This window comes from Urocitellus parryii, chromosome 11, assembly GCF_045843805.1.
Source record: "Urocitellus parryii isolate mUroPar1 chromosome 11, mUroPar1.hap1, whole genome shotgun sequence".
Classification (NCBI taxonomy): Eukaryota; Metazoa; Chordata; class Mammalia; order Rodentia; family Sciuridae; genus Urocitellus; species Urocitellus parryii.
In genome coordinates, this window is record NC_135541.1 from 25,961,551 (window position 1) to 25,975,881 (window position 14,331).

The following is a 14,331-nucleotide window of genomic DNA, read 5'->3' on the forward strand; positions in this document are numbered from 1 at the left end:
ATGAGAATAACTTAATCCTTTTGAGTGTTAATTTTATAATTTATTAGGCAAGTCTGCAACAGTGCTCAGGCTATGGCTCATTATCAACACAATTGCTACTAATCAAGATTTCCTGGGCATTCTAACTCAATACCCAATGAATTAAGAATTTTTTTTCCAGTAGAGTAGATGGAATCAGAAATGATTCCAGGGCTGGGGCTGTAGCTCATTGGTAAAGCGTCTGCCTCACACTTGTAAGGCACTGGACAACACCACATATAAATAAATAAAGATATTGTATCCAACTACAACTAAAAAAAAATATTAAAAAAAGAGAAATGATTCCAAGTCCTGTTAGGCTCTATTCCTTCTAATTCTGTCAGATAGATTTTCCTTTGACTTTAAGTAGTTTCCTCATATGTATATACTGGACAGTAGAACTTTCCTGAGTAGTTGAAAAGGACTCTCTGTAGATTTTTGTAGTTTTCTTCCTGTGAAGTTCTCTCTTCTTGGGTACTTTAATCTGCAAATTCTAGACAATTTGTTGTTCCTTCACTCCCAGTTCCATCTCCTCAAATTAGGAAATCTGCTGTATCAACCTGGGCTCCTCTTCTTGAGCCATGATCTGGAAACTCTCTTAACACAGTAAGCTGGGATATCACACAGGGCTCAATTCATGTGTTGTCCATCTCTCAAAGATCACTGTTTATTACCCTTTCTGCAGTGACTTGAAAACTATTGTTTACAATATGACTTTAAGAAAATGTTTCAGGTAAAAATAAGAATTCAGCCCCTATTATTTTAAATAAGCAGGTCCTAAATTTATATTTTCACTTAGAAAATAAAACTCAAAACTTAAAAGTGAAATGTTGACAGAGAAAAATAACCATTGAGTGCTAAAGAAAGACAGATGTAAATAACTTCCTGATGTTAAGATCTGTTTAGCATAAGTACACCTTTTCATCTATCAACTTTATCCATACTGACACACTCAACATCACATGTGCGCTTTCTCCAGCATTTAATTCTATGGCGGAAGCTCTGGATGACCTCTTATTAGTTCCCGAATGTTTCCCAGTGGGACTCAGTGTCAACATTCTTAAAGGAAGATAAGATTGTGACAAAGTTATTGAGTACAGAGAAAGGAATACTGGTCCTCTTTCAAGAACTGTCTAAGGGCTGTAAGTCTCCTTCTTATCTGTTTGAATTGAAAGCTACAGTAAAAAATAACAATTTTTTTCAGTAACACAGAATGTCCTCAAGGAGGTGAAGAAGAAGGAAAGGGTGTTACTTGGGATGAAGTTGGGGAAAATGTCTACTGCTAAAACTCATAGTGACCAAATTTTACTTCTTGAGTTGTGGTCCTCCCATACTAGTTTACTCTGGAGACCTCAGGTGAACAGTCAAAGGGCTTCTGCCTCGAGTTTTGTTTATTTAGGAACCAGAAAAGAAAAAAAAAAGCAAACTACCTGCCTCCCACCTACTAATGATGTTGAGAATTAATTACCTGCTTGAAGCAATGGACAGGCGCTGGGACTGAACATGTTTCTTTTAGGTATTTGTCCCAGGTAAAATGACCTGTAAAGGAAATAGAAATCTCTATCACAGTCAACTTCCTAAAAAATGCTTTTGGGATATAATCTATGCTAAACATTAAGCCACTTGCAGACTTCTTTTGAGCATAAAGATTTTTTTTCCTGTTTGGGCTACAAGGAGTATTAGGGAGAGGGATTTAGTTGACATGAATGGATCATTTATTAGATTAATGTTTTAATAAAATCATGGTTTCAAGATGTCCCAAAGTGTTCTCCATGTTAGTCTCTAAAGTAATCCAAAATTCCAAAGCAAGATATACAACTATCTTAAAGAAGTGCCCAGGAAGCTCATGGAAAACAGAACAGAAGAAACAGAAAGGGAGTGGGGAGATTCCTTCTGAACAATCTGATTCCTGGAATGGCCCTTTATTACAGCCAATGACAGATTTTAACACCCAATGTGGTTGGATTCTACCTTCTTGGCTTAGAAAGAATATGAAAGAAAGGCATCTGGAGACATGAGGTGAAAGGATTTGAGGGGAGGGGAAGCCAGAGGAGTGAGATGATACTTCAGTCCTCACTCTTTAAACTGGCTTTCTCTCACCTATCCCTACCCCACTCCCATCCCAGTCACAGCTGTATTGCTTTGAGGTACAAAATGACAAAGGTCTGGTAATCTAGAGAAAGTAGGACCTGGGAAGCATTTATGATGACTGTAAATAAGAATATGTCTTTCAAAGTTTAAAGAACACTGTCCTAGAGAATCTTTAAGGTGACATCATGCTGGGGTCAGAAAAACATGGTAAGGGACAGGCTATTAAATACAGATTTCACTGGACCAAAAAAGATTACCAAGTTATTTATTTAAAGGTTAAACCAATTACCAATCTCCTCCTAATACCCACCTAGAGGTGACCCCATGATGGAGCAGGGAAGGTCCCAGAGACTCTCACAAGCTAAAACACTGTAGCAAACCAGCATTTCTTGAAGTTTCCTCTGTAGTGGAGCAGCACAGGACCCCTTTGGGCCATGCAAAAAGCACTAGATGCTGGGAATAAAAACGAGTCACTGAATGATGAAAACTAAAGCACTCCAAAGAAGATGCCAAGACTTTACACTCTATTGATTTTATAGCTTCTGTTTAAAATTGGTTCCTTTCCCACCATCATCCTTAACTAAGCCAAATAGATTTGGCCAGAAATCAGTCAGTTCTGAAACATTTCATGAATTAGTCAATGATTAATCATCATGACCAGACATAGTCCATGGGTAAATAAGTTGATATTTCCTGACGTCAAGATTTAAAGAGGTTATCAGAATTTAATAAAGAATTTGCTCTTAGCTGAGAGGGTCCTAAATCAAGAACTGAATACATGTCATAACTGTTCACTATTAGAAAAAGAAATCATACAAATAATTATTCTATCCTTATAAATTAAAAATTAAATTAAATAGTATGTCTTGCATTTCACTGAATTGAAACTCTTAAACTCTTTTATTTAGAGCAACATGTCCAATATAACTTTCTGTGCTGATAGAAATGTTCTGTATCTGTGCTGTCTAGTAAATTAGCAATACATACATGTAATTTCTGAACAGTTGAAATGTAGTTTGTATGGATTAGAAACTGAGTTTTAAATTTTATTTGATTTTAAATAATTTTAATTTAAATATCTATATGTGGCTAAGAGCTAATGAATTGGGCAACACATGCCTAGAGGTTTGATGAGTTCTGGTTAATTGCTTATATTGGCTTGAATTCTGACTAGAAGAACCCAAGAGACTTTCATTTTAAGAATTACCACATCATTAGTGACACCACAATAATTAGAATATTAATTATAGTTCTCTATTACCAAAGCACATGAATCAATTCCTGTGCTATTGGTATACAAGCCAGAAACCTCAGACATTACACCACTTAGGAAACATCCTATTAGAAACTAAATGAAAAATAATTTCTTTATTAAAAGCAGTCTATCCACTATGATGATTGATGGCTTAAACCATATCTAGACTGATATTTTTCTTATACTTGACTGCTCAAGCTTAGTCCCTTAATCAGATGTTATGGTTTAGATATTAAGTGTCTCCCCAAATCTCATGTGTTGAAACAATGCAAAGAAAGTACAGAGGAGAAAAGATTGGCTTATGAGAGCCTAAACCTAATCAATGCATTAATCCACTTGAATGGATTAACTGGGTGATAATTATAGCTGGAGGCAGTAGGTCACTGGGGGCTTGTATTTAAGGTTTATATTTTGTCTGTGGTAAAGGAAGCTCTCTTTCTGCTTCTTGGTGTTCATGTTCTGAACTGCCTTCCTCCACCATACTCGTCTGCCGTGATATTTTGCCTCATCTTGGGCCCAGAACAATGGAGTTGGCCATCTATGAACTGAGAGCTCTGAAACCATGGGCCCCAAACAAAAATTTTCCTCCTTTAATTATTCTTGTCAGGTCTTTTGGTCACAGAGGCAAGAAAGCTAAGTAAAACTGCAAATTAAGATAGTTCTTATTGACTCAATAAGAATACTTGAAAACACTTACTACCAATGCCTACCACAAATATTTGCAAGCACTATGTTATAGACAGCAAGGTATAAACCAGGAGTTGGTGAAAACAAAATAATAAAAATTTTATGCTTTGCAGGTCATATAATCTATGTCACAACTACTATGCTATTGTGTGCAATAGTAGCCATAAGCAATATGTAAATGAATGAGCATGGCTATGTTCTATTAAAACTTTACTGATAAAAAAGGGCAGTGGGCTGGATTTGGCCCCAAACAATAGTTCGCTAATCCATGGTCTAAACAATTGATACCAAAACCATAATCATAGATTTTTTTTCACTCACTTGAACAAAGTTCAGGACCCTGTCTTCAGAAGTTCTCAATGAATAGGGTTCAAGTGTGGCATGAGAACATGTATTTTGAAAGGCTCATTAGGTAATTCTAATTAAAACCTGTGTATAAAAACTATTGGTGTTAAAAAAAAAAGAAACTATTGGTGTAGCTGAAAGAACATGATATTTGAAGTCAGAAGATGTTGGTTTAAGTCTTGTTTCTATAGCTAACAATCTTGGGGGAAATTACTTAATCCTTCCACACCTCACTTTACTTATCTGAAAAACAAAGATAATACCTATCTCGTATGATTGCACATACATTTTTCACTTAATAATATTTAAATTCCTTCCAAGTACAAAGAACTGTGTTAAATCTTATGGGAACAAGATGGATAAAGTTCCTAAATTTATAGAGATTTCAGCAGAGAGATAAGGAGATATAGTAAAAAAGTAATAACAAATATTCTGTTACAATTAAGACAAATTTAAGTTAATGAGGTAATACAGATTGCCTTGAGAATGTAGTACAGGGAAATTTGTTCCATACTTGAGGTCTGAGATCATTGTGAAAATAAATATTAACTAATTTTGTATAATGCTTTGTGAACACACATAATTTGAGTGTTTTCAATTATTCTAACATTATAATTCAAAGCATTCAACATTATCACTTGATCATTTTCAATAATTTATTCAATAGATGTTTGTTGAACATCCGCCATGAGTGAGGCAGTATAGCTTGGGGTCCCTACCCTCATAGAATTTACATTCTATTATATAATGAGACACCATTAACACATAAATAAATAAAATAATAAGTATTTGAAAGGAATAAAATGAGGCAATGGGATGAACTAGGAGATATCTTAGTGAAGTTATGGACATATGCTCTACAGAGGAACTTTCTAAGCTGAGACATTACAGAAAAGAAAAAGCCAGTCGTCTTATTTATATCACTGAATAATGCTTATGAAATTGTTTTCTAAATTCTAACACATACCACACTACAATAACATTTATCATTAGAAAAATAGGGCCTGTACTATGAAGGGACAATTTCTCACAAATGACATAAGAAGCCTATAAAATGTAAAGCACAGGAGTTCACCTAGTTGGATGCTTGAATCCTCTTTTCTAATATTTCTTTATTCAACAAATATTTATCAAACATCTATTGTATGCTAACCCTAGCTCTAAGCACTGAGAATATATGGCCAAGAGCAATAGAGCAAGTCTCTGTCCATGTTGAGCTTACACTCTAATGGGGAAGAAAAATAATAAACAAGATGTTTGTTAGTTGACATTCTGGTCACATTCTTTTACAGGATCTCTACTTTGTTCCACATAAGTGTAGAATTCAAATGCCTGAGAGCAATAAGGAAAATCAACATTTTTAGATAAAAAAAATCCTACTCCAAAATTACTGTTTAAATGATATTCCACTGTTCATATATACCATAATTTATATAACAACAAATTTTGTTAAATACTATTATTTCATTAAGTGTATACTCTTTGAATACTTTTCAGATTATCTTCTTAGGACAAACTCCAGAGTAGGATTAATGAACAAAGAATACGAATATTTTAAATTTTGATATAATACATGTTGCCAAATAGTCTCTGGAATGATTATACAAATTTCTATTCTCATCAGAACTGCATGAGAGTGTGTTTCCCACACCTTTCCAAAACTGTTTTTTTTTTTTTAAGGAAAAGTTAATATTTTCTTTACTTAAATTAATTTAACTGGTTCTTCTTCATTATATATAATAGTAGAATCCATTTTCATAAAATTATACAAGCATAGGCTATATCTTTTTCTAATTAGGACCCCATTCTTGTGTGTGGGCATAATCTTTATAATTTTGATAAATATTATCAATGAAAAAAGTACTATTTATCTTTTATTTATAGTTTTTTGATTAATAAAGTTAAAGCTCTTATTTTTACAGTTATCATCTAGTTTACATTTTATTTTGTTATTTTTCTCCCGAGTTAATTTTTTATTTTCTCACAGATTCTAAGGGGTCTTTGTCAATGAAGACTATTAATCCTCTGTCTGTCCTTATACTGAGGATGTATGTCTCAGTTTGGTAGGGTTTGCCTTTAAGTTTCTCAGTCTGTTCTTTTATGGATTCTTGGTTTTCAAACCATAGTTTCCTCACTTCAATGTTATAAAAAATATTAGCCCATGTTTCTATGATTTCTCTGGTTTCGTTTTTTTTTTAGTATTTGATGTATTTGGAATTTATTTTATGAAATGAATGAGAAAAGGTTCTAGTTTTCCCTTTTTACACATATTCAATAAATGTGCTCGAATATCATCTACTGAATAAATCATCTTCTTCCTACTTCTTTGAAATGCCACCTTGATCTTATATTAATTTCTTATGTATTCTTAGATCTATTTCTGGACTCTGTTCTGTTCCTTTAATTAGCCTGTCTATTCCATCATGAGAAGCACTCAGCTTCACATCATTTCATAACCAATTTAAATATCTGCTACAGCAAGTCTTTTTCATAAGTCATACCTTCAATGGTATGTCTTCTTGGCACTTTTCAGATGATTTATAAATTGTGGCATACCTAACTTTAATAAAATCCAGCTATTTAAAAATGTCTAAAGCTATAAGATACACAGTCATTCTTTCTCAAAACATTGCTCAGAACCCTTTAAAATTAATAGCTTTATATTTTTAATGGATCACTTCAAAATAAAACACCAATCCAAAAAAAATTCTGAAAACAAATAATAGAAACTGAATTATATAATTAGTAACCTTTTAATCATACGAGACAACATCCTAACTAAAAGTCAAGAACTCATCAAATACCCTGATTGAAAAAGAAAGGTTTCAAGTAAAAACTCAGCTCCTAATTTCAATGCAACACTTTTCATTATTATATGTTTCTGCCAGCTAGTTTTAGTTTTAAAAGAACATGCACACAAGAATCAGAGTGATTTAATATGTACAGTCTTTCATCAAATTCTCAAAGGTTGGAGAATATTGGGTAAAAAATATGTTCAACTATGATATTGCTCCACTAACATTTCCATGTGGTTTCTTCTTTGAAAAAGGATGAAAAAGAAAGTCACTTTATTTTTATTTAATAAAGAAGAAATTAATAGAGAGAAGAAATTAAAAACTTTTTATAGGTTCAGGCAGGTATCCTGAAATGAAAAAGATTTGGATTTGGGAGGCTTCATAGATACAGAATCACAATATGACTTAAGAGTTTCCTTAAACAACTTTTGGCTTTATTTGCCTCTTATGTCTGCCATGTCGCCTCTACCCATTGAATGACACTTAGTAAAAATGTTACTTTCTTTGCAAAACCTCTGACTTTTCTTATATTCCAAGAACAAATCCTATAATTTCCATATTTTCTATAATATCTTGTTTATGCCTCTACTGTCATCACATCCTATCATTATAATTATTTATGTGAGCTCTTTATGGATAGGAAATATATTTATTCATTTTTAAAATCTTCACTTTTTTATACAGTGTTTGAAACTTAATGATAAAGATTTAGTGAAAGTTTTTGAATGAATTAAAAGAAAAGCAGCACAGAAGTAATAGTCCTAATCTTGACTGGACTAGTAAAATCACATGTGGGATAATAAATTTCATCTGGGAGTTACTTTGAGACAGATACAGCAAAGCAGAGTTGAAATGGTGACCTGTGGCAAAGAGTCACCTGAGGATCAACTGAAGGAATAGTTCATGACTACTTAGCATTAGAAAAAAAGCAAAGTCTCAGAGCCATTTTCTCATCCATGCAGTTATCAAATATCAACAGTATTGTGCTGGAGACATAATCATGATCAAATATTGTCCTTGTCCCTTGAAGAGCTTTGTTATAGTGAGACACAGAGGCCAAACAATCCACTATAATATGCTATGGTAAGGGCTACACCTAGAGAGGTGGTGGGTATTATAGGAGCACCTGGAGGGTTTGTGGAAACGTGCAAAGAAGTCATCTTTAGGATCCTAAGTAACAGTGTAAAAAGATAAGCAGAAGCCAAAGAGAAAGGAAACTTTGTTTTAGACAGGAAAATAAAAGCATGTATAAAGGCTTGGAGGTGAGCAAAAGGAGTTCTACAAACTGGATTTTTTGGTATGTTTACTGGGTAAAGTTTAAAGAAAAAGTAGTCTAAGAAAGCAGTTGTAGATAGAAGCACTGTTCAGATATCAATGCCTCCCACACAATGTTAATGAGAAGCAAAAGTGATGAAGGGCTTGGGGTGCAGTCATTCTGGCTACAGGGCGAACAATGGACTGGAAGGAAGGGTATGGAGGCTGGAAGCTATGCCATTAATAATCTAGGTGTGAGATGATAGTGGCTTAAACCAGGAAAATGGCAGAGCAGCAGTGACAAACTAGTTCCTACAACTGCTTTCTAATAATCAAGAGACCAGTGAATAAAAAATAGGCTAAACCTGTTTCATACAGCCCTAAAAGTTAGAATGTGACTAATATAAATTACAAAGAAAGAGATTTTTGCCCAATATCTATCTAATATGAAGCAATCTACCTGAGGAGGCTATAAGTCCCCTGCAACTTGTAGAGTTCAAGATAAGACATTTTATAAGAAATTCAAAATGTCAAATTTGAAATGCTGGGCCAGAGCAGCATTTCCAACACTGAAGTTCCACAGATCTACTAAATTTTATTTGTTTGATATTTGGGGCTGTTCTCTCTGCCTGATGTAAAAAAAATAAAATATGTAGTATTAAGTCATGTCAAAGGCTATGCCTGTGCTAACCAGTACTCTCATGAGGAAAACTACACTTTCAAATTTTAACATCATTGTCAACTGATATATTTTATGTGAATTGAGCATCCATGTTTCATAATCCCCTCTCAATAAATAGATTGTTTACATGCCTAAAGCTGTCACTGAACTACAATTATTACTCATATGAGCAACAAAACTAGCAGCAGCTATCACTGTCTTCCCTTGGCATGCCAGACTAGCACAGCATCTCCCATGTTCACTACAGCCTGAAAAGCAGGTTTTGTGCTCATTATAAAGATAAGAAAATGGGCTCAAAAATATTAAATAATTTGCCTAAAGTTACTAAACTGATAAGTGGGGAACAGGAATTTGAACCAAGTCCTGCATGATTCCTATGTCTGAGCATTTTCCCACTATTTTTTGGCATCTTAGAAATCTTGAAAAAGGTTTTAAGGAGCAATAAAAATAAGTATCATTTCTTTATAAAGTGCCAGGTACTTTTACCTGCATATTTTAATTTCATTAATTTCTTCAGTTCACTCACATTCATAATGCTTCACTTTGAATGTCAGAAGATCTGACTTAAAATCTGAGTAAAATCGTTGAACAGAATGAAAGTCAAAACAATCCTCTACAGTATCTGAAAGTTTTAAAGGATTTTTGCATGATTTAGTTCATGCACATCTTCTTTACAACGTGTGAAGTAGCAGAATGGAATTAACCCCATTTTACAAATCAGAAAACTAAGGATTTAAGAGTAACTAAGTGGCAGAGCTGGCTCTCAACACACCCAGGAAGTTCTGACTCTTAGTGTTCTACTTTATGTTATGCTGTGTGTCAGTGGGCAATGGGAAGTATCATGTTACAGGAACAAAAGGCAAGAAAAAGCAAATAGACAATAACAGGCTGAACACATGTAATTACAGTAACAAAATATACCAAAATACCTGAACGGGGGCTGGGGATATAGCTCAGTTAGTTGGAAGAATGCTTGCCTTGCATGCACAACGCCCTGGGTTCAATCCCCAGCACCACACACACACACAAAAAAAAAAAAAAAAAAAAAAAAATTGAACAAAAATTCATAAAGGTATCAGGATACCAACATTAAGGTAATATGTAAAAAGATTTTAAAGGATTCTAAGAATTAATATTAATGTTTATGTAAAAACCCAAAAGCTGATTGAGAAATATTGGTATTAGTTTTATTACTCAAATCCTAATCCTGAAGTATACTACACAGTGATAAAAACCGAAAGAAGTATCAATCTTATTTGTTACCTGATAACATTTTAATATTTTAGTTTTAATTTAGTTCATACACTTAGAAAATCTTTAGGTTTAATTTCAGTTCAATTTATAATTAATTTCTTTTGGGCAAATCCCACCAAACTCTGGTTTATGACAGTGGAACTTTGTTTAGTTCTAGTTGCAGTGCATTAAGAAGTTACTTCCAGTGGGGCTCAGTTTCCTTTCCTCCTATAGTCTACATAATCAGCCACACCCCCTTCCTTTTTGTTAGCTTTGTCTGTGACCTCCTGAAAAGTAGGACTTGATGTGGCACTGAGATAAATTACATTAGGCAGGTGAGCACAGAGTTCATTGGATTATGAGATGGAGACACGTGGAATTATCTTCCTAGTAGAGTAAAACTGATTACAATCTTATCCCAGGTTTAGTAATTCCCTTTATTTAGCAGAAACAAGAAAAATATCTTACCTAGCTCCAGGATGTCACCAGTTTCTATTAAACAAAAAAATGTTATAGCATAGGTCATCATGATAAACATACTGAAATGACAGAAAGGTGCAATTCTGGAGTAAAATAGGGGTTTGAAAGTTTGTTTATCTGATTACTTCATTTTAAAAGATACTGAGTTTTATTAGTTAGTAGCTGTGGCAGTACACTAAACTTTGCCTTCCTCTAGAGACTAAACTAATAAAAACTATGAAAACCTGGAGGGACTGAGAAACAGTGCCTAAAGCTCTAAATAAATTTGGGATTATTTATAAGAAATGTACGTTTCCAGATTTTCAGCTCAGAATAAAATGTTACTTTTTATAGACACCTTAATAATGACAATATTTGCTTTTTCTTTAAAAAGTGAGTTATTTATAAACTCAGACTTCTAAGAACAAATGTTTTATGGTAAAAAATGTCAAATAAAACTTTTTCATGCTAGATGGCTTTTTTCTTACCTTGATATTGGGATGCAGACTCTGATAGGTGACCATATTTGTATTTTCTAACTTCATTCCAGTTTATTACTGCAGGAAGAGAGAAAAGAGTCATGTAGAAAGAAAACACAAGATTCACTACTTCTGAATTTAGCAGTTTCCATTAACAGTTTTTAACTAAGTCATCACTTTTGAGATTGTATTTTAGGAAATAATGCAAATAGAGACAAGAATGTTATAATTAAAAAGCTTTAGAACTGCTTATAGTAACAGAAAAGAGGGAATACCTAAGTGTTCAGAACGGAAGATTGATTCAGATTCAGCTGTGTAACCACTTGGAAAAATATTTTGAAGCTGTTAAACTTTTACAAAGGCTAAAGAATAAATGGGAAAATGTTAAATTGTAATTTTATTAGGTAAAACAAGGGAATAAAAGTTACATTCATAAAATATCACAATTATATATAAAAAAAACTAAAAACAAAGAGCACCCATGTAGATGAACTGTGCCCTCCCAAATTTCATATTGAAGTCCCCACTCCCCAGTACCTCAGAGTGTGTATTTGGAGAAAAGATCTTTGAAGAGGTAGTTAAGTTAAAATGAGGTCACTGAGGTGGGCCCTAATTCAATATGACTGATATCCTTATAGAAAAAAAAAAACTGGACAGGGCCAGAGAAAAGATGGCATAAAGACAGAGGGAAAATATGGCCATCTATACCTTAAGAACAAGAGGCCTCAGAGGAAACCCTGCTGACACCTTGATCTTGGACTTCTGGACTCCAGAATTATGAGAAAATAAATTAGTATCATTTAAACCATCAACTTGTGGTCTTTGTTATGGCAGCCCTAACAAATGAATACACTTCTTAAAAATTATCACTAAAAAAAAATGGAAGTAAACACAGCAAATAAATATACGGGGTGGTAGTACTGGATCCCCTTTATAATTTCTAATTATAGAAATTAATTAGATGTAGCTGAACTTCAGTCCTAGCCCAAGAAGAAGTATTTTTAATTCCTCACACAAACTAGAGGAACCTGGAAAGCAGTGCCCAAAGAAGAAAAGGAGAAAACAGCTACATTACAAAATGTACACTGTTTAAATGCTGCCACAAATTACTCAGTGTATCAGGAAGTATTTAAACAGTGTACATTTTGTAATGTGGTTGTTTTCTCTTGTATCAGTTCCTAAATGAGAAAACAGCAGCTGATAGAATGTCACACATAATAAAAGAAACCACTTATTTAAAAAAATTTCAAAGCATTCTAAGAATAATGGCCATGTTTCAGAGTATATTGTGATATGTAGTTTAATGTAGTATGACATGTATGATACTATTTAATAATCGAATTTATTCCTCTTACACAAGCAATGTCTTTCTTCTCTGGTAGTCCCTTTCCCAGTTAGTAATAACAAGTCAGAAATCTGAAATTCTTCTTAATTGTCTGCTTTTCATTGCTTTTGGTTCTCAAATCAATTGGTTATCCAATTCTGCCAGTTCTATCTCTAAAATGACCAGCTCCTCTCTCCCATCTCCTGGATGGAATCAGTACAGCAACCTCTGAGCTTATGTATATATTCTTGGAACTTGACAAACAGAAAGCACTTTTTAAAAACTCTTTACCAAATTTTGAATTTAGATTTCATTATCTCTTCCTTTACTCAATAAAAAGTTTCTTAATTCTTGTGTCTTTTCTACATACAAATCAACATTATTTTCTAAAGTACAGATAAGATAAAATATGTCACTACTCCATTTAAAAGTCCTAAGGGGCTGGGCACAGTGGTGCACAACTGTAATCCCAGCAGCTTGGGAGGCTAAAGCAGGAGGATTGCAAGTTCAAAGCCAGCCTCAGCAATAGTGAGACACTAAGCAACTCAGTGATATTATGTCTATGAATAAAACACAAAATAAGGCTGGGGTTGTGGCTCAGTGGTTGACTGCCCCTGAGTTCAATCCCCAGAACCAAAAACCACAACAACAACAAAAAGTCTTTAAGGATCATACCCTAAACTGTGACCAAACATATAAACATATTCCCACTTCTCTCTTCCAGATATTTCTGGATCTAGGACAAATGTTATTTTATAAAAATTTTCTGGTAATGCTCCTAAGAAAGAAAAGTATTAGCTCAACCTTGTACCTTTATGCCTATTACAGAATGCTACATCTAAATACTTACTAAGCAGTATGTATTCCTGGAACTTGACACACAGAAAGCACTTTTTAAAAAATCTTTTTACCAAATTCAGAAACAGTTATGAGTGAGAGAAAAGTTATACATATGAATAAGTCAATATTTCAATGATGCTCTCATCAAAACTATTGTAATATAGAGAATGGTACTTAACTAAAGAAACCACTAACGTTGGATAGCAGTTATTCATGTTAACTAAGAATAACAGAAAACAGAGCATCTAAAACTGCAGATAATATAAAAGTCATTCATATTTAGCTTTATCTTAATTTTTTACAACAAATTTACTATTTCAATCATACTAGGTTAATATTAAAAATGAAATTGCTATTATTTAATGGGTAGAGTTTTAAGTTTTGAAAAATAAAAAAAATGATCTATAGATAGATGGGACTGATGGTTTCATAAGTAAATGTCTTTCTGAATTTTCTGACCAGAAATGCCATGGAACTGTACATTTAAAAATTAGTTAAAATGGAGAGCTGGTGATATACCTTAGTAGTAGAGTGTTTATCTATGTGTGAGGCACAGGGCTCAATTTCCAGCACTAAAAAAATTAAAATGGTAAACTTTGTTATGTATGTTTTGCTATAATTTTAAAAATTAATCTTAAAAATGAAATTTTCATTCATGGATGTCAGGGTAAGGTAAGCTCAGAGGTTGCTGTACTGATTCCATTTCAGATTTAACTAACATCTAACATTACCTTATAGCAGGCCAGTGCCAGTGATTTTCATATCTATCACCTCAGGTATTATCAATATCTTTTTGAAGATGAGAAATCTGGGGCTCAGTAAGTTTAATAGTGTCATGGAGGGGAAGATGTAGTGCAGCAAAAGCAATG

General features: G+C 33.5%; 1 protein-coding gene across 11 annotated transcripts in view; it reads right to left on the minus strand.

Annotated features, from left to right (window-relative positions):
* The window catches only part of Scmh1 (Scm polycomb group protein homolog 1), a 187,710-nt gene that overhangs the window by 110,546 nt on the left and 62,833 nt on the right, over nt 1-14,331 (minus strand). For 5 of the 11 annotated variants that reach the window (XM_077791071.1, XM_026412906.2, XM_026412904.2 and 2 more), the window contains exons 3-5: nt 11,308-11,376; nt 10,829-10,852; nt 1,487-1,557 (exon numbers count right to left, since the gene is read on the minus strand). In XM_077791071.1, coding sequence (XP_077647197.1) covers nt 1,487-1,557; nt 10,829-10,852; nt 11,308-11,376 — 164 coding nt within the window. Of the gene's footprint in view, nt 1-1,486; nt 1,558-2,419; nt 2,563-10,828; nt 10,853-11,307; nt 11,377-14,331 lie in introns of those variants that run through there. The other 6 variants (XM_026412901.2, XM_026412898.2, XM_026412899.2 and 3 more) reach the window with 5 other exon arrangements.